The sequence below is a fragment of the Grampus griseus genome (assembly GCF_964374135.1).
Source record: "Grampus griseus genome assembly, chromosome: 3".
In the NCBI taxonomy this organism is placed as follows: domain Eukaryota; kingdom Metazoa; phylum Chordata; class Mammalia; order Artiodactyla; family Delphinidae; genus Grampus; species Grampus griseus.
The window spans coordinates 31,467,514-31,487,269 of NC_139019.1; the positions used below are offsets into that span (position 1 = coordinate 31,467,514).

The following is a 19,756-nucleotide window of genomic DNA, read 5'->3' on the forward strand; positions in this document are numbered from 1 at the left end:
CTATGCCACAAACACAGCTTCTAAGCACTCCTAACTACTAGTGCTTCACAGCTTGTTACCAGACTGCCACCTACACAGAAATCCCATAGCCAATCTTTAGATTTTTATGAAGCACATCACATAAACAGTAATAAACTCACATGAGTCTCTGAAAAATATATATTTTGTGTAGGCCTAAACAACTGAAAAGTAACAAATAATTCAGAAGATTACAGTCCTAATAGTATTTACTCACATCTATAAAATAACATTAGATCATGGAATACATAAGCACTATACAATGAAAAACTGTCATTCTAAAAAGACAGTGAAAAGAAAGAAAGGAGAGGACTTGAGAGAGGGAAAGAGAGAGAACAAAAGGAAGGAAGGAAAAGAGGGAGGGAGGGGAAAAGCAATTAAGAGTGTGAAAAAGGTATTCTATCTCAAATTCTCTATATAAATGTCTATTAAAAAGGTTTTTTCTTTAATTTTTACATGTGATTGGTATCATATTCACTACAGCAATGAATTATAAAGCTATTTATGTAAGACAGAAAACAAAAACATTAGAAACACATTAGAAATCATTAGTAATCATAATAAAGTTATTTAGTAGTAATTTGGGGGGAAAAGAGAAGATCTCTTTAATTATGGAAATAATATAAAAACTAAACTCAGAGGCAGAAGGATGAAAATGCTCTTTATAGAGTAAGCTAGATAACACCTACAAACATTCTTAACGTTTTTAAATAAAATGAAAACAAATCATATATTTCTTAAAGCAGATATCTGGATTTAATTTATGTGACATTCTCAAAGGCAAAATTACAGACAGAAAATAGACGAGTGCTGGCTGGAGGTGGGGATGGCGGGCTGTCAGCAGAGGAGCAGGGGCATTTTCTGGAATGACGGACTGGTCTGTATCTTGACTGTGCAGGTGGATACATGTCTGTATGCATCTGTCAAAACTCACAGAACTTTACCCTAAAAGGGTGAATTTTACTGTATATAAGTTATACCTTAATTTTTTAATGGGGAAAGAATACTTAGATCTATCTTTATGGGCCTTTTTAAAAGAAACTAGAAGTACATGAAAAAAAAAATGACATAGAAATGGATTTTAACCACAACCTGAAGCGTTCAATAAAGTCTCAAGATCGCTTCTTAAGCAAAACAGTAATGACATTGCAATCAGTTCATTTTCTCTGACTCTGATGCACTTACTTCTTTTCTGGCTGTTTACTTGTTTCATTAAATATAGAAGAAGAACTGTTAATAAGAGCCACTGGAAATTTGAAGTCATCCTCATTCTTTTACTGTCCCCCATCCGGGATGGTCGTTTCAAACATAAGGAAATGTCCATCATCTGTGAAATGTAGTCAGTTCTGCATGAGGAGAAGAATTTCAAATGGTGTTCAAACTGGTCCAAGGACACTCCTTATCCTGTGCACATCAACACTGAAAATGGATACTGACAAATACCAAAACATGCTGCACATTAAAGCCATGGAGACACCAGACTCAGCTACCCTGGCTTTAGGAGATGTGACAATCGGACACAGCTGTTGCTCCGGGATCCATTATAGGGTCAGGATAGGCTTCAAATTCAAGATTGTAACTGAGCACATTTTATCAACACTCCAGTACTGCTAGAGTATAGAAAAGCAGTGCATAAAACTGAGGTTTTGACAATTTTAAGTGATATGTGAGATGGCATTTTTAATTTTAATTAGTATATATTAACTTTTATAGTCACTTCTTCATGACAATGTTGGTTTTCTTTTCCATGTACACTGTGATATTAAGTTTCTATTTTACATAAACTTAAATAGTTTAAAGAAAAAATTAGGGTCATTAATCACATATGGGGGATTGCAGATGTGACAAAAATATTGACAATGACATACAAATGACTAAAGTGTAACAAACACTTCAACAACTATAACAGGGAAGGGACTATCAGTAGACGAGAGATTTCAACACATTTCTGTTGAAAACTGAGAGCGCGCAGACGAGCGGTGACTGCATCTGGCGGGTGGTAGGGAGGGGTTTCAGCGGAGGGAGGCATTGGTCAGCCCAACATACCCATCAGCCTGGCGAGTGCCAGGCCCTGCTCCAGGCACCAAAGGTGCAACACCGAGCTAGATGAAGTCCCTGCCCTCAAGGAGCTTAGACGCTAGTTCTAGAGACACATACATAAACAAGTAAGGTCCTGATACGAACTTTAAAAACTCGAGTAAGTCAATGTGCATGACAGTGTGTGAGTGAAGGTCTAGCATCTGAGCTGGGATCTGACTGATGAGAAGACTGACATGGTAAGATCAGGAAAAGAGTAGCAAGAGCAAATACAAGGACCTAAGACAAGGACAGCTTACCAGGTTCAAAGGTCAGGAAGAGGGGCTGACAGGAGGTGGGCTGGCCAGGCCACAGAGGGCCTTTGGTCATCAAAAGGATAAGGGCTTTAACAGGTCGAGACGAGCAGCAGCCGCTGGAGTGTTTTAATCAGGGGAGATCCATGAACCGATCTGTACTTCGGGAAGATTTCTCTAGCTGCTACATGGAGAACGGACTCTAGGGGAGAAGAGAGGCAGAGGAACTGGAGTCCAAATGAAATAATCAGTGGTGAGGACCCTCTGCTAAGGTTTTCAAGAGTGGAGGTGGTGATAGGTGGTCAGATTCAGGATCTGTACAAGAGATGGAGGGTCTTATCAATCCATTATAGGCAGGACAGAGTGGTGGTTAAAAACACAGGCTCTGAATCGCAGCTTTTGCACCTACTGTGTAACCTTAACCGCTCTGTGCCTTGGTTTCCCCATCTGTAAAGCAGGGATGATAACTGTATTTTTCTCATAAGTTTGTTGTGAAGATTAAATGAGTAAATATATGCAAAGCACTTGGAATAGTGCCAACAACATATACGTGCTATAAGTGCACTTTGTGTATTATATGAGGTATAGGGAGAAGAGAGAAGGCAAACATGACTACTAGATTTGGTGGAAAAGCAATACTGGATGGATATGGTGCCACTTAAATCCTCTGTGCGTGCGTGAAGGAGGATGCAGTGGTTCATGGGGCTGAAGTTCAAGGATTCCAAGATTTGTTTATAGATTTGTTGACTTATAGAAGTCAACTCTGACACGCTCCTACACCCCACTCCCAACAGAAATGTTCTCCTACAGAACATAAAAGAATTGTTGAGGACACAGAGCAGCTAACAAAGACATGGGTGTCAAAGAGGAAAGCCTTCCACACCTGACCCTGAGGGATTCCTCCGAGTAATGATGTTCGCATCCACTGTTGTTGAATGAAGCTTGCCAGACAACAAGTCCTCCGAATGTGCTGAAAACTCCTTGTCAGACCTAATATTGCCTCATTTTTATATTGGAATAGACAACTAAGGATCATAAAACATATAAGAAAGCCTAAATCATTGAAGAGAAATTCAGGATAAACAGGATCACCAAAAGGAAAATAAAGATTACTCCCAGAGGAAACAGGGATAATGTGAGAAATAGGAAAAGTAAAAAACAAAAAAAAAACAAAAAGAAAATCACCTCTAAATAGTACTCTCTGAGCGGGCATGGCACAGTCATAAAAACAAGAAGAGGATGCAATGAAAAAGGAATATCAGAAATAAAAATAACTCTTACACATTACATACATTGACTGATAGTAAAAGATTTCTAATGACAGATAAAACACTGAGTAATCTTTCAGAATACACAAAAGACAGAAATAGAAAATGTGAGAAGAGATATGAGAAAGAGGAACTTGAAAAAGGAAAGGTGATCGAACATCTAGATAACTGGAACCCCACAAGAGGATTCAAGAAACATGTTTCTTAGTGAAAGCAAACAGCAAGATGGCTGCCTGGCTACTGCTGAGCACTGTACTGTCACAAACCCGGGAAGTGAATCCCAATAGCACAAATGATCATGACCAAACATACACGAGGCACAAGCATACATTTCAAAAGTGTTCACAATTATTTTCTGGATGAATAACTTCCTAGTCAATCACAGTTTCACAGAGCTTACTTATTAAAATGAAAATGTATTCATGGAAAGTCTAAAATGCCAATTGCTAAAGTTATAGAATTACGTGGCGTGTACAGGAATAACTTAATAAAGGAGACCAAACCGTGACCAAAATAATCACAAACCATATTCACTGACTGTCTAAACATTATCTTGAAATGAGACAATCCCTCACTACAAGTTTACAGTTGTCTAGAAAAGAGGAGTGTGTCCCATGAAGTGGCAGGCGGGGGATGAGGGCAGCTGAGGATGAGCTCGGGGCTGGGTGCTGTGGACTAAGGCTCTCATCCTGGCTCCGTTACTAATTAGCGGTGTGACTGAGTGCGGATCACTTAATCCACCCCCCGCCAACCTCCCCAGCTTCAGCCTCAACCAGAGTGTCATGGAGGCAAGCTCTGCCCAGAGTACCTAGGAGAGACCTCCCCAAGTTACGCTGGGATATTCTGTTCCTGTTGGCAGGCACAAGCACAAGGTCAGCAGTGCCAGCAGCACTGTGCCAACAGTGCCAGCCCCACCCATGAGGGACATGACTGAGCAGGTCTGCGAGGGTCAGGGTGGGGTGCTTGGGAACAGAACAATCAGTGGCACTGTCGCCAAGGCCAGCTTACCTAAAAACAGGCAAGATGATAAAGAGGACTTTCTTGTTATAACATTTACACAGAAAACTTTGAGCGAGTCATTAGGCCATATTATATTATGCTTGTAATAGATCTGACTCCTCTATCAAATGGACTTATTTGAGGCCGGAACAATACGTGAACAGAGCCCTCCAGTGCACCTCCAGGAAAACAGGGACCCATAAAACTTGTCCCTGCTCCCTCCTGATAGATGCATTGTCAGAACTTACGTTTTTCCCACCAATGGCTTATTCTTTAGAGGAAAGCACATTTTTATCAAATTTCAGGAGCTAATTTTCAAAATTAGAGTAGCTGTCTTTTGACATCAGAAGAATGCAAATGTAAATTTCTAAAGGGGTGAGACAGGGAAGAAACTACTCAGGCAGGTGCCAACCAGAGCCCTGTGTCCTTGGTGGGGACAGCCACCTGCTCTAAAGGTGGCAGCAATGGGCCTTGCTTTGCCAGATTTTCCTTTTTCAAGACTAGGTAGAAATCTGGAATTTTACATGAAATACTCAAATCTGTAAACATAAGCAACTAACTCATATTTTTATACATTCTAAAGGCCAAACAAAATACGCCTTCAGGCTGCATCCTGCCCAAGGGCTACCAGGTTCGTATCCGGCTCAATGTAATTATTTTAAAGGATTCAAAAATGTCAATAAATCCTTCAGTTTAGGAAAACTGATCATGCAGAACCAACGTATAAAATTGTTGAACACAAAGAAAAAAATCTGTCTTCTGCTTGTTAGTTCTTGTGTCTTTGCGTGTATCCTGCCCTCTGTCTTAGGCGTCTGAGCGGCCGGGGCTCAGCCACCAACCACATAAGCGTGGTCCCTCCCTTGAAAGTGGGCACACAGGTGCTCTGTTTGCTTTCTCATCGGCTTTGACAGTTCTGCCTCTAGGCTACGTGAGGTTCTGGACTTTTCTGCTGAGGATACAGTAGTTAGAAAAAAGAGTGGAGAAAAGTGAAGCTGAAGGCAGAGGAGCGCCAGAAGCTGCAGTCCTGATGTATTTTGTTTAGTTGTTACGCTTGTTTTCTCTTTTCGGGGGGTGGAGGGGAGACAGGTGGGCAGAGAGGGAGCAGGAACATGACAGAGAGTGAGTGAGCGCGTTCTGCTGGTGAGAATCTACTCTGGCCTGGAAGGGGGCTTGAGAAACACCTGCTCAGGCACAGAGAGGTGAGCAAAGACGACCCAAAGCATCTTCATTCCGAGCCTCTATTCTTGTCGCCACAGTGAGATAACTCCCTTGTCATTAACACACAGAGGAATGAAACACTGGAAGGAGAAAAGCTGCTTAATCACAGCACAGCAAAATAAATGTGCAAGTAGTTCGCTGAGCCTATAGGAGAGGAGGTGCCTGGGTGGTCACCCCGAGCAACCAGGTGGGAAAGCAGACAGTGTCCTACTGCCGAGTCCCACCTCCTTAGTGTCCCTTTTTTTTTCCTCTCACTGTTTCCTGTTAGGGAACACAAAAATCATTAAAAAACTCTGACCAGCAACCACTCTCCTAATTCCACTCCCCACTCCTATCCGCCTACTCACAAGAGCTTAAGTTCCTCAAGCACTGCCATCTGAGGAATGCTCTCCAGGAACAGAAACGTTGCAGGTAGGTAGACTCTATTGTATTATTAAAGTGAAGTGTGGGGATTTAAGTAAAATGAGAGATGTACCTATGGAAAACCCCAACCTGGCCGGACTGGAAAGCTCAGTTTGGGAAGGCAGATGGAGACCAGACTGTGTAGGGAGACGTAAAGGTTTGAAGGAAGAGGGAAGCTTGAAGGAAAGTGGTGTTTAAAGGAGACCGATTAAGAGACAACTGCAATAACAAGAACATAGAATTCATATTCAACTGAAAAAATCTAGTCCTCAAAGATGCCACCAAGTACCCAGCAAAATGAATTTAAAAAGACTCCTTCCGCAGTACAGCACCCATAATAACTGCGTAAAAGAAGCTCTGAAAAGCTTCCAGGGAGGGGGAGGGGGAGGTCCCACCCAGGGCCCAGGAATGAGCGCAACCTGGGAGCAGCTCCCTGAGCCAGGACTCTGCGACTGCCCTGTGAGCCCCACGAACCCTCTACTGTCACACGGGGAAGGTGACGGCACTATCTCCAGAGTGGGCCACGGGTGTACAGGAGATACTGGGTGTGTGGTCAGTAAACACTCTGGGGGAGGAGAGGGGAGGCAGGGAGGAGAGGAAAACACAGACTTCTTAACACTGAAAGCTAAAGAGAATGTCTTCCAAAAGCCGAGTGAAAATCACTTTCACGCTTGACTTCTATACTCAAACTATTAATTAAGTGAGAGAATAAAATACATTTTATAAAGACATGCCAGATCTCCAAAGATATTTCTTCCTTTCAGCCATTCTCTGGAGACTACTAGAGGACATGATTCACCAAAAACATGAGGGAGAAAACCAAAAATGAGAAAAATGATCCATGAAACTTTTAACCCAGGAAAGAAGCCCTGTGCCTCCCCTCCAATCTCATTCCAGGTTACACTAAAATTGATTCCATTCTCCAAGCTGCCAGACCCCTTCATGACTCTTTACATTTGCACGTTTTCCCTTCTGCCTGGAGTTCCCTCTGTACTCCTTTCTGCCACCCTCTCCTCAATTCACCTGGGAGACTGCTGGTGGGAGTCAGGAAGAGCTCATTATCACCTTTGTGATACCTTCCTGTTCCCCAAAGGTCTGATGCTCCTTCTTCTGCTTCCAGGACACTTTAATTACATCTCTATTACAGAGGTTGCACAAACTGTGACCTGTGGGCCAGATTCGACCCACCTCTGCTTTTGTAAATAAAGTTTTACTAGAACAGAGCCAACCCATTTGTTTACATACTGCCCAAGGCTGCTTTCACATTCTCATGTTGGGACTGAACAGATTCCCCAGAGACTGCAAGGTCAGCAAACCTAAAATACTGACGACCTGGCCCCTACTAGAAAGTTTGCTGATCTCTTTCCAATTCTGTAATTCCTCCAACAGACTATAAGCTCCTTGAGAGGAAATGCTGTCTCCCTGTTCACTGTAAGGCACTTCCCCCTTCCCCGCGCCCCATCAGTGTCCAAGTACAGCTCCTGGTCCTCAGCACTCGAAGCTCAAGCTGGCTGACAGGTGAGTGAACACCAAAATGTAAATGAATATGTATATGTCTGCACACTATGCTCTGATTGCCAGGCTTCACCACTAACCCAAGTACTGCCAACAGTGGGAAGCTAAGTTCGAGCTGTAATTCCCAAACCATGCACTAACGTGCCACAGGCACAGAAGCAAATGAACTAGGGTACCATAGCATATTTTAAAATTTCAGAGGAAACACAGTGACATCTATCCAACACTATGCGAACCCATAGCTAAAGGTAGTTTGGTTTCAACACTAGGTCATGCCACATTCCTCTCAATGACGTCATATCTTTGTGAAGTGGGAGGGAAGGCTTGCTGGATGCTGTGATGAAACACAAGTACCAACCAAAAATCAATGTTGAGGTGGAAACAAGAGTGGCAGTGCCCAATCTGTTTCCAAGGTTTGAGAAGCTGTGCAGTACCCAAACAGGTACATATACGTGGCTTCTTAAGAATAAAATAAAGATATTATTTCCTTTACGTTGATATGCATTATTTTCTCACACTGCTACTAAAGTGTCAGGTCATAAATACTCATTAATTTGACTGGACCTACTACTTCATAAAAAGAACTGTTAGGTTACTTCTTTTGACTTGGGGGTACTATAAGAACATTAATGAGAGAGGGCAGACAGCAGAAACAAGAAGAACTACAATCCTGCAGCCTGTGGAACTAAAACCACATTCACAGAAAGATAGACGAGATGAAAAGGCAGAAGGCTATGTACCAGATGAAGGAACAAGATAAAACCCTAGAAAAACAACTAAATGAAGTGGAGATAGGCAAACTTCCAGAAAAAAAATTCAGAATAATGATAGTGAAGATGATCCAGGACCTTGGGAAAAAATGCAGAGAAAGATTGAGAAGATGCAAGAAATGTTTAACAAACACCTAGAAAAATTAAAGAACAAGCAAAGAGAGATGAACAATACAATAACTGAAATGAAAATTACACTAAAAGGAAACAACAGCAGAATAACTGAGCAGAAGAATGGATAAGTGACCTGGAAGACAGAGTGGTGGAATTCACTGATGTGGAACAGAATAAAGAAAAAAGAATGAAAAGAAATGAAGACAGTCTAAGAGACCTCTGGGACAACATAAACGCAACAACATTCTCATTATAGGGGTCCCAGAAGAAGAAAGAGAGAAGGGACCAGAGAAAATATTTGAAGAGATTATAGTCGAAAACTTCCCTAACATGGGAAAGGAAACAGCCACCCAAATTCAGAAAGGCCAGACAGTCCCATACAGGATAAACCCAAGGAGAAACACTCCAAGACACATAGTAATCAAATTGGCAAAAATTAAAGACAAAGAAAAATTATTGAAGGCAGGAAGGGAAAAATGACAAATAACAAACAAGGGAATTCCCATAAGGTTAACACCTGATTTCTCAGCAGAAACTCTACAAGCCAGAAGGGAGTGGCATGATATACTTAAAGTGATGAAAGGGAAGAACCTACAACCAAGATAACTCTACCCGGCAAGGATCTCATTCAGATTCGAAGGAGAAATCAAAAGCTTTACAGACAAGCAAAAGCTAAGAGAATTCAGCACCACGAAACCAGCTCTACAGCAAATGCTAAAGGAACTTCTCTAAGTGGGAAACACAAGAGAAGAAAAGGACCTACAAAAACAAACCCAAAACAATTAAGAAAAGGGTAATAGGAACATATATATCGATAATTACCTTAAACATGAATGGATTAAATTCTCCAACCAAAAGACACAGGCTTGCTGAATGGATACAAAAACAAGACCCATATATATGCTGTCTACAAGACACCCACTTCAGACCTAGGGAAACATACAGAGTGAAAGTGAGAGGGTGGAAAAAGGTATTCCATGCAAATGGAAATCAAAGGAAAGCTGCAGAAGTAATACTCAGACTTTAAAATAAAAAATGTTGCAAGAGACAAGGAAGGACACTACATAATGGCCAAGGGATCAATCCAAGAAGAAGATGCAACAATTATAAATATATATGCCCCCAACATAGGAGCACCTCAATACATAAAGCAACTGCTAAGAGCTATAAAAGCGGAAATTGACAGTAACACAATAATAGTGGGGGACTTTAACATCTCACTTACAACAATGGACAGATCACCCCAAATGAAAATAAATAAGGAAACAGAAGCTTTAAATGACACAATAGACCAGACAGATGTAATTGATATTTATAGGACATTCCATCTAGAAACAGCAGATTACACTTTCTTCTCAAGTGCACACGAAACATTCTCCAGGAGAGATCATATCTTGGGTCACATATCAAGCCTCAGTAAACTTAAGAAAACTGAAATCATATCGAGCATCTTTTCTGACCACAATGCTATGAGATTAGAAATCAATACAGGGAAAAAGACATAAAAAAAACAAACACATGGAGGCGAAACGATACATTACTAAATAACCAAGAGATCACTGAAGAAATCAAAGAGGAAATCAAAAAATACCTAGAGACAAATGACAATGAAAACACGATGATCCAAAACCTATGGGATGCAGCAAAAGCAGTTCTAAGAGGGAAGTTTATAGCAATACAAGCCTACCTCAAGACACAACAAACATCTCAAATAAACAATCTAATCTTACACCTAAAGCAACTACAGAAAGAAGAACAAGCAAAACCCAAAGTTAGCAGAAGGAAAGAACTCATAAAGATCAGAGCAGAAATAAATGAAATAGAAACAAAGAAAACAGTAGCAAAGATCAATAAGACTAAAAGCTGGTTCTTTGAGAAGATAAACAAAATTGATAAACCATTAGCCAGATTCATCAAGAGGGAGAGGACTCAAATCCATAAAATTAGAAATGAAAAAGGAGAAGTTACAACAGACATCACAGAAATACAAAACATCCTAAGAGACTACTACAGGCAACTCTATGCCAATAAAATGGACAACCTGGAAGAAATGGACAAATTCTTAGAAAGGTATAACCTTCCAAGACTGAAGCAGGAAGAAATAGAAACTATGAACAGACCAATCACAAGTAATAAAATTGAAACTGTGATTAAAATCTTCCAACAAACAAAAGTCCAGGACCAGATGGCTTCACAGGTGAATTCTGTCAAACATTTAGAGAAGAGCTAACACCCATCCTTCTCAAACTCTTCCAAAAAATTGCAGAGGAAGGAACACTCCTAAACTCATTCTATGAGGCCACCATCACCCTGATAGCAAAACCAGAGAAAGATACTACAAAAAAAGAAAATTACAGACCAATATCACTGATGAATATAGATGCAAAAATCCTCAACAAAATACAAGCAAACAGAATCCAACAACACATTAAAAGGATCATATACCATGATCAAGTGGGATTTCTCCCAGGGATGCAAGGATTCTTCAATATACGCAAATCAATCAATGTGATACACCATATTAACAAATTGAAGAATAAAAACCATATGATCATCTCAATAGATGCAGAAAGAGCTTTTGACAAAATTCAACAACGATTTATGATAAATACTCTCCAGAAAGTGGGCATACAGGGAAACTACCTCAATAAAACGAAGGCCATATACGACAAACACACAGCAGACATCATTCTCAATGGTGAAACGCTGAATGCATTTCTTCTATGATCAGGAACAAGACAAGGATGTCCACTCTCACCACTATTATTCAACATAGTTTTGGAAGTCCTAGCCACAGCAATCAGAGAAGAAAAAGAAATAAAAGGAATACATATTGGAAAAGAAGAAGTAAAACTATCTCTGTTTGCAGATTACATGATACTATACATCGAAAATCCTAAAAATGTCACCAGAACACTACTAGGGCTAATCAATGAATTTGGTAAACTTGCAGGATACAAAATTAATGCACAGAAATCTCTTGCATTCGTATACATTAATGATGAAAAATCTGAAAGAGATATTAAGGAAACACTCCCATTTACCACTGCAACAAAAAGAATAAAATACCTAGGAATAAACCTACCTAGGGAGACAAAAGACCTGTATGCGGGAAACTATAAGACACTGATGAAAGAAATTAAAGATGAAACCAACAGATGGAGAGATATACCATGTTCTTGGATTGGAAGAATCAATATTGTGAAAATGACTACATTACCCAAAGCAATCTACAGATTCAGTGCAATCCCTATCAAATTACCAATGGCAGTTTTTGCAGAACTAGAACAAAAACTCTTAAAATTTGTATGGAGACACAAAAGACACTGAATAGCTAAAGCAGTCTGGAGGGAAAAAAATGGAGCTGGAGGAATCAGACTCCCTAACTTCAGACTATACTACAAAGCTACAGTAGTCAAGACAATATGGTACTGGCACAAAAACAGAAATATAGATCAATGGAACAGGATAGAAAGCCCAGAGATAAACCCATGCACCTATGGTCAACTAATCTATGACAAAGGAAGCAAGGATATACAATGGAGAAAAGACAGTCTCTTCAATAAGTGGTGCTGGGAAAACTGAAGCGCTACATGTAAAAGAATGAAATTAGAACACTCACTAACACCATACACAAAAATATACTCAAAATGGATTACAGACCTAAATGTAAGACCGGACACTATAAAACTCTTAGAGGAAAACATAGGAAGAACACTCTTTGACATAAATCACAGCGAGATCTTTTTTGATCCACCTCCTAGAGTAATGGAAATAAAAACAAAAGTAAACAAATGGGCCCTAATGACATTTCAAACCTTTTCCACAGCAAAGGAAAGCATAAACAAGATAAAAAGACAACCCTCAGAATGGGAAAAATTACTTGCAAACGAATCAATGGACAAAGGATTAATCTCCAAAGTATATAAACAGCTCATGCAGCTCAATACTAGAAAAACAAACAACCCAATCCAAAAATGGTCAGAAGACCTAAATAGACATTTCTCCAAAGAAGACATACAGATGGCCAAGAAGCACATGGAAAGCTGCTCAACATCACTAATTAGTAGAGAAATGCAAATCAAAACTACATGAGATATCACTTCACACCAGGAAGAATGGGCATCATCAGAAAATCTACAAACAACAAATGCTGGAGAGGGTGTGACGAAGAGGGAACCCTCTTGCACTTGGTGGGAATGTAAATTGATACAGATACTACGGAGAACAGTATGCAGGTTCCTTTAAAAACTAAAAATAGAATTACCATATGATCCTGCAATCCCACTACTCGACATATACCCAGAGAAAACCATAATTCAAAAAGACACATGCACCCAATGTTCATTGCAGCACTATTTACAATAGCCAGGACATGGAAGCAATCTAAATGCCCATCGAAGGACGAATGGATAAAGAAGATGTGCTACATATATACAATGGAATATTACTCAGCCATAAAAAGGAACGAAATTGGGTGATTTCGAAATTGGTCACGTCCAGAGACGTGGCTGGATCTAGAGACTGTCATACTGAGTGAAGTAAGTCAGAAAGAGGAAAATAAATATCGTATATTAACACATATATGTGGAACCTAGAAAAATGGCACAGATGAACTGGTTTGCAGGGCAGAAATTGAGACACAGATGTAGAGAACAAACATATGGATACCAGCAGGGGGAAATGGCGGGGGGGGGGGGGGGTTTGGTGGTGTGATGAATTGGGAGATTGGGATTGACATGTATACACGAATATGTATAAAATGGGTAACTAATGAGAACCTGCTAGATAAAATAAAATAAATAAATTAAAAAATTGTATATTTTGTCATTCCTGAAGGACCTCATTTGAGTGGATTTGTGCAGATAAGTAAGGAATTGTCCAGTAGATGGTTAAACAGTAACTGGGAAGATACCTGGAAATACGTATTTAGAAGTCATCAGTTATAAGTAATGGTTAAAGCCACAAAAGTAGAGGATGCTGTTCAGTGAAGGAATGTGGGGTGAAGGAGCAGTGGGTTAAAGGAGTTCCACCAAGGATGTTGAGAAGTAATGGGGTCCCAATGGCATCTCAAGTCAGTGGAGGAAGGATTGTGTTATTTAATAAAAAGTGTTGGGACAAGTGGTAGCATTTGGTGGGAAGAGGGGAAAGCTGGGCCCCTGACTCTTATTGTTCACCAGAATTAATTTTATATGGATTAAACCTTAAAATGTTAAAAGGCTTAATTGTACTTGAAGACAATATAGGTGACAATTTATAAAATATTCAAATGAGAAAAGTTTATGGTCAGAAACCATAAAGGACAAAATTGAGAAATATGACTTAATGAAAGTCAAACAGAGACTTCGCTAGAAAGTAAGAGAACTTGGAAATATATTTGCAATGTATATAACACAGTTAATATGCACATTGTGATATTTCTTTCTAATTGAGCAGTAAGGAACAGATTAATGCCTAATTTAAAAGGTAGACAAAAGACAGAATGAGCAGTGTAAAGCACTGTAAATCACCAATAAACATGAAAATGTATTTTGATTACATAAGCAAGGAAATGAGATTTATGGCTAGCAGTTGGAAGAGATTAAAATTAAAAAAAAAAAAGATAACCCTTGATAGTAGAGAGTGTGGCGAAGTGTGGACTGGGGAATGGAGCTGTTCCTGGTTCTTTCTGAAGGTGAGCTTTTATCATGCTTTTTTTCATGTTAAAAATCTCTTGACATGTTTCTGAACAAGAAGGAATGTTCTTCAGGTCGTTTCTTTACTATAATTTCACCCTTGTGATAGAAGGAAGAAACAAGTTCATTTGTCTGATAGACACTTGTTGACATTTCTTGAAGGCTGTTGAAGTCACTCCTATTATAGCAGAGCTGAGGTGAGACATGAGTGGACAGATGTCCCTCTTCAGTGGGGTGGGGCTTCCAGGGGCCTCTGAAAGATGGGAAGCGTTGGCAAGTGGAGAGTGTTGGTGGGTGGAAAGAGCCATTCCCTGGAGCTGTGTTTTGAGGAGAGGCCTGAGGCCTGTGGGAGTGAGGAAGTTTGGGGAGCCACCCGTCTTCAGCTGTACTGTGGAGGGCATGGAGGCAGCCCACTGGTGGCCACTGGAAGGGCCTGGTCTACGAGGCAGAGCAGGGACTTGATGCTGGAGCAGCAGGGGCCTTCAAAGGGTTTTAAGCACCTGAGTGATGTGCTCCAATTTGTTATGACATGCTGAAGTTGATAAGGAACAGGCTCTTGAATGAACAGGGAAGTCCTCGCCGGAATGATGACCAAAACTGACAGAGAGGAATGTCAGGATCCCGAGAAACAAAAAATCTGGATGACAGTGTACAAAAAATTCCTAGGACATTCAGAAAAACATAAGCTAGATTCTTATAACATAGCAAAGGTTGAATTTCAGTATTATTCTCCTGCAGGCACAAGGCAGACTAAAAGATGATACTGGAATCCCTAAGCACTTGATCTGTCCTCTAATTTATATCCCAAACTTTCTTGGTTCATAGTGTCCTTAGTGTTTCATTAATGTTTTTTTTTTGTTGTTGTTGTTTTTGGTTTTTTAATAATACAGTAGGTTCTCATTAGTTATCCATTTGATACACATCAGTGTATACATGTCAATCCCAATCCCCCAATTCATCACACCACCATCCTGACCCCCTGCCGCTTTCCCCCTTGGTGTCCATATATTTGTTCTCTACATCTGTGTCTCAATTTCTGCCCTGCAAACCGGTTCATCTGTGACATTTTTCTAGGTTCCACATATATGCGTTAATATACGATATTTATTTTCCTCTTTCTGACTTACTTCACTCAGTATGACAGTCTCTAGATCCAGCCACGTCTCTACAAATGACCCAACTTTGTTCCTTTTTATGGCTGAGTAATATTCCATTGTATATATGTAGCACATCTTCTTTATCCACTCATCCTTTGATGGGTATTTAGGTTGCTTCCATGTCCTGGCTATCGTAAATAGTGATGCAGTGCATGTGTCCTCTTGAATTATGGTTTTCTCTGGGTACGTGCCCAGTAGTGGGATTGCTGGATTATATGGTAATTCTATTTTTAGTTTTTTAAGGAACCTGCATACTGTTCTCCATAGTATCTGTATCAATTTACATTCCCACCAACAGTGCAAGAGGGTTCCCTGTTCTCCACACCCTCTCCAGCATTTGTTGTTTGTAGAATTTCTGATGATACCCATTCTGACTGCTGTGAGGTGATATCTCATTGTAGTTTTGATTTGCGTTTCTCTACTAATTAGTGATGTTGAGCAGCTTTCCATGTGCTTCTTGGCCATCTGTATGTCCTCTTTGGAGAAATGTCTTCATGACCATTTTTGGATTGGGTTGTTTGTTTTTCTACTATTGAGCTGCATGAGCTGTTTATATATTTTGGAGATTAATCCTTTGTCCATTGATTCGTTTACAAATATTTTCTCCCATTCTGAGGGTTGTCTTTTTGTCTTGTTTATGCTTTCCTTTGCTGTGGAAAAGCTTTGAAGTGTCATTAGGTCCCATTTGTTTACTTTTGATTTTAGTTCCATAACTCTAGAAGGTGGATCAAAAAAAGATCTTGCTGTGATTTATGTCAGAGTGTTCTTCCTATGTTTTCCTCTAAGAGTTTTATAGTGTCCGGTCTTACATTTAAGTCTGTAATCCATTTTGAGTTTATTTTTGTGTATGGTGTTAGTGAGTGTTCTAATTTCATTCTTTTACATGTAGCGCTCCAGTTTTCCCAGCACCACTTATTGAAGAGACTGTCTTTTCTCCATTGTATATCCTTGCTTCCTTTGTCATAGATTAGTTGACCATAGGTGCGTGGGTTTATCTCTGGGCTTTCTATCCTGTTCCATTGATCTATGTTTCTGTTTTTGTGCCAGTACCATATTGTCTTGACTACTGTAGCTTTGTAGTATAGTCTGAAGTCAGGGAGTCTGATTCCTCCAGCTCTGTTTTTTTCCCTACAGACTGTTTTTTCCCCTCCAGACTGCTTTAGCTATTCGGTGTCTTTTGTGTCTCCATACAAATTTTAAGAGTTTTTGTTCTAGTTCTGCAAAAACTGCCATTGGTAATTTGATAGGGATTGCACTGAATCTGTAGATTGCTTTGGGTAATATAGTCATTTTCACAATACTGCTTCTTCCAATCCAAGAACATGGTATATCTCTCCATCTGTTGGTTTCATCTTTAATTTCTTTCATCAGTGTCTTATAGTTTCCCGCATACAGGTCTTTTGTCTCCCTAGGTAGGTTTATTCCTAGGTATTTTATTCTTTCTGTTGCAGTGGTAAATGGGAGTGTTTCCTTAATTTCCCTTTCAGGTTTTTTATCATTATTTTATATGAATGCAAGAGATTTCTGTGCATTAATTTTGTATCCTGCAACTTTACCAAATTCATTGATTAGCCCTAGTAGTGTTCTGGTGACATCTTTAGGATTTTCGATGTATAGTATCATGTAATCTGCAAACAGAGATAGTTTTACTTCTTCTTTTCCAATATGTATTCCTTTTATTTCTTTTTCTTCTCTGATTGCTGTGGCTAGGACTTCCAAAACTATGTTGAATAATAGTGGTGAGAGTGGACATCCTTGTCTTGTTCCTGATCGTAGAAGAAATGCATTCAGCGTTTCACCATTGAGAATGATGTCTGCTGTGTGTTTGTCGTATATGGCCTTCATTTTATTGAGGTAGTTTCCCTCTATGCCCACTTTCTGGAGAGTATTTATCATAAATCGTTGTTGAATTTTGTCAAAAGCTTTTTCTGCATCTATTGAGATGATCATATGGTTTTTATTCTTCAATTTGTTAATATGGTGTATCACATTGATTGATTTGCGTATATTGAAGAATCCTTGCATCCCTGGGAGAAATCCCACTTGATCATGGTATATGATCCTTTTAATGTGTTGTTGGATTCTGTTTGCTTGTATTTTGTTGAGGATTTTTGCATCTATATTCATCAGTGATATTGGTCTGTAATTTTCTTTTTTTGTAGTATCTTTCTCTGGTTTTGCTATCAGGGTGATGGTGGCCTCATAGAATGAGTTTAGGAGTGTTCCTTCCTCTGCAATTTTTTGGAAGAGTTTGAGAAGGATGGGTGTTAGCTCTTCTCTAAATGTTTGACAGAATTCACCTGTGAAGCCATCTGGTCCTGGACTTTTGTTTGTTGGAAGATTTTTAATCACAGTTTCAATTTCATTACTTGTGATTGGTCTGTTCATAGTTTCTATTTCTTCCTGCTTCAGTCTTGGAAGGTTATACCTTTCTAAGAATTTGTCCATTTCTTCCAGGTTGTCCATTTTATTGGCATAGAGTTGCCTGTAGTAGTCTCTTAGGATGTTTTGTATTTCTGTGATGTCTGTTGTAACTTCTCCTTTTTCATTTCTAATTTTATGGATTTGAGTCCTCTCCCTCTTTTTCTTGATGAATCTGGCTAATGGTTTATCAATTTTGTTTATCTTCTCAAACAACCAGTTTTTAGTTTTATTGATCTTTGCTACTGTTTTCTTTGTTTCTATTTCATTTATTTGTGCTCTGATCTTTATGAGTTCTTTCCTTCTGCTAACTTTGGGTTTTGTTTGTTCTTCTTTCTGTAGTTCCTTTAGGTGTAAGGTTAGATTGTTTATTTGAGATGTTTGTTGTGTCTTGAGGTAGGATTATATTGCTATAAACTTCCCTCTTAGAACTGCTTTTGCTGCATCCCATAGGTTTTGGATCATCCTGTTTTCATTGTCATTTGTTTCTAGGTACTTTTTGATTTCCTCTTTGATTTCTTCAATGATCTCTTGGTTATTCAGTAATGTATTCTGTAGCCTCCATGTGTTTGTGTTTTTTACGTTTTTTTCCCTGTAATTGATTTCTAATCTCATAGCATTGTGGTCAGAAAAGATGCTTGATATGATTTCAATTTTCTTAAATTTACTAAGGCTTGATTTGTGACCAAAGATGTGATCTATCCTGGAGAATGTTCCGTGTGCACTTGAGAAGAAAGTGTAATATGCTGTTTTTGGATGGAATATTCTATAAATATCAATTAAATCTATCTGGTCTATCGTTTCATTTAAAGCTTCTGTTTCCTTATTAATTTTCTGTTTGGATGATCTGTCCATTGGTGTTAGTGAGGTATTGAGGTCCCCCACTATTATTGTGTTACTGTCTATTTCCTCTTTTGTAGCTATTAGCAGTTGCCTTATTTATTGAGGTGCTCATATGTTGGGTGCATATATATTTATAATTGTTATATCTTTTTCTTGGGTTGATCCCCTGATCATTATATGGTATCCTTCTTTGTCTCTTGCAACATTCTTTATTTTAAAGTTTATTTTATCTGATATGAGTATTGCTACTCCAGCTTCCTTTTGATTTCTATTTGCATGGAATACCCTTTCCCATCCCCTCACTTTCCATCTGTATGTGTCCCTAGGTCTGAAGTGGGTGCCTTGTAGATAGCATATATACGGGTCCTGTTTTTGTATCCATTCAGCGAGCCTGTGTCTTTTGGTTGGAGCGTTTAATCCATTCACATTTAAGGTAATTATCCATACGTATGTTCCTATTGCCATTTTCTTAATTGTTTTCGGGTTTTTTTTTTTTTTTTTTTTTTTTTGCGGTACGCGGGCCTCTCACTGTTGTGGCCTCTCCCATTGTGGAGCACAGGCTCTGGACGCGCAGGCTCAGTGGCCATGGCTGACGGGCCCAGCCCCTCCGCGGCATGTGGGATCTTCCCAGACCGGGGCACTAAGCCATGTCCCCTGCATCAGCAGGCAGACTCTCAACCACTGCACCACCAGGGAAGCCCTGGGTTTGTTTTTGTAGGTCCTTTTTTTCTCTTGTGTTTCCCACTTAGAGAAGTTCCTTTAGCATTTGCTGTAGAGCTGGTTTGGTGGTGAATTCTCTTAGCTTTTCCTTGGCTGTAACGCTTTTGATTTCTCCATCAAATCTGAATGAGAAACTTGCCAGGTAGAATAACCTTGGTTGTAAGTTCTTCCCTTTCATCACTTTAAATATGTCATGCCACTTCCTTCTGTCCTGTAGAGTTTCTGCTGAGAAATCAGCTGTTAACCTTATGCGAGTTCCCTAGCATGTTATTTGTCATTTTTCCCTTGCTGCTTTCAATAATTTTT

The 19,756-nt window shown here is 39.5% G+C and overlaps 1 protein-coding gene across 1 annotated transcript in view; it reads right to left on the reverse strand.

Annotated features, from left to right (window-relative positions):
* LIFR (LIF receptor subunit alpha) overlaps nt 1–1,345 on the reverse strand; it is a gene marked incomplete at its 5' end in the record, with an annotated part of 52,309 nt that extends 50,964 nt beyond the window's left edge. Inside the window, one exon of the mRNA XM_082651976.1 lies at nt 1,204–1,345. Coding sequence (XP_082508102.1) covers nt 1,204–1,345 — 142 coding nt within the window. The remainder of the gene's footprint in view (nt 1–1,203) is intronic.
* Nucleotides 1,346–19,756: the final 18,411 nt, after the last annotated feature.